Raw genomic sequence first — 1,479 nt, 5'->3', positions numbered from 1 at the left:
ATCAACTCCCACTGGCAATCCTGGAATGGCTTGGGTGGGAAGGGAGGCTTAGGGATCATCCACTTCCAACCCCACTGGAAGAGACATCTTCCACTTTCAGGTTGCTCCAAGCCTCATCCAATCTGGCATTGAGCACTCTCAGGGATGAGGCAGCCACAGCTTTCCTGGGAAATTCATTCCAGTGCCTCAGAGGGAGGAATTCCTTCCCAAATTCCAAGCTAAATCCACTCTCTGCCAGCATAAAGCCATTCCCACTTGTCCCATCACTCCATGCCTTGTTCCAGTACTTTTCCAGCTCTCTTGGAGCTCCTTTAGGCACTGGAATGTGCTCCAAGATCTCCCTGGAGTCTTCTCCTCTCTGGATTTCCATGTCCATCCCACCTGAGGGACAAGCTACCTCCTCCCTCCTGTATCCAACCTGGAATTAGTATCCAGGCCAAGGAGGACGCTGAGGGTTGGGAGCAGGAGGGTATCCAAAGGGTGGGGGAGGCACAGGATAGGGAGATGGTGTGTGGATTGGGAAATTTGGGATAGGAGGCTGAGTGGGATAGGGACACTGTGGCCTTCCTGCTCCAGGGGGGATGTAGGGAGCATATCCCGGTCTGGGAGCAGGAGGAGAAGGGCTGGAGACAGGATACGGCGAGGGATGAGGTGGAGCTCGGGATGGAGACCAGGAATAACCTCCTGAGGGAGGTCTGGGATACCCTGGAGTGGAGTCAGCAGCTGGAGCAGGTGGATATCCAGAAGCTGCAGGAGGCTGGTAGGGAACAGCAGGCTGGGAGGAAGGAACGTGTCCCACAGCGACCGGAGATCCCGGGAAAGGAGCGGGAGGCAGCGCTCCATGGGCTGTGGGACCCGCTGGAAGGGCTGGAGATGGGCTGTAGGGAAGAGGGAAGGCTGAAGATCCCGATGGGAAGGGTTTGGGGGCATCCACAGGACCAGGAATGTGAGGAGGAGGAGGAGGCTGAGAGTCCCTGTCAGGCTCCTGAGACACTTCTGACTTCCGCACCAGCTCCTGCAGCTTTTCCACTCGCACTCGGCGCAGGTGGGACAACTTCCTCAGCACAGAGAACTGCTCCAGGAATGTCTCCAGGGGCACCTCTCCCTCCAGGAATTTCTCAGCCATTTTCTGGAATAGAAGAGCCTCAGGTTCATCCCTTTGTTCCAGCCCTGTCTCCTTCTGCTCCAGCCTTTATCCCTCTGTTCCTTTTCCCAATCCAAGGATTTAAGCCTCTCCCAGACATACTGAGGAGCATCAACCACACACAAACAAGGACTCGTCCCATTTTTTTGGAGGAAACCCCCCAAACTCTGGAGATACTCCATGATTTAAGGGATTAGGCTTAGTTTCAAGTCTTTGAGGATTAATCACTGGAATTTCCTATGGATTTAAGCCTTAACTCACCTCGGATTCCTCCTCTACCTTTTGGCTTTCCACCTGGAGAAGATCCAGCAAAGTCTGTGGATGCAGAGATGCTG

At 54.4% G+C, this 1,479-nt stretch overlaps 1 protein-coding gene across 1 annotated transcript in view; it reads right to left on the bottom strand.

Annotated features, from left to right (window-relative positions):
- Positions 1–424: 424 nt before the first annotated feature.
- Positions 425–1,479, bottom strand: part of VPS37C (vacuolar protein sorting 37 homolog C (S. cerevisiae)) — a 1,614-nt gene continuing 559 nt past the window's right edge. Inside the window, exons 3-4 of the mRNA XM_009077447.1 lie at positions 1,406–1,476; positions 425–1,129 (exon numbers count right to left, since the gene is read on the bottom strand). Of these exons, the coding sequence (XP_009075695.1) occupies positions 425–1,129; positions 1,406–1,476 (776 nt within the window). The remainder of the gene's footprint in view (positions 1,130–1,405; positions 1,477–1,479) is intronic.

This window comes from Acanthisitta chloris, unplaced genomic scaffold (assembly GCF_000695815.1).
Source record: "Acanthisitta chloris isolate BGI_N310 unplaced genomic scaffold, ASM69581v1 scaffold11556, whole genome shotgun sequence".
Taxonomy (NCBI): domain Eukaryota; kingdom Metazoa; phylum Chordata; class Aves; order Passeriformes; family Acanthisittidae; genus Acanthisitta; species Acanthisitta chloris.
This window is presented reverse-complemented; position numbering and strand designations above follow the sequence as displayed.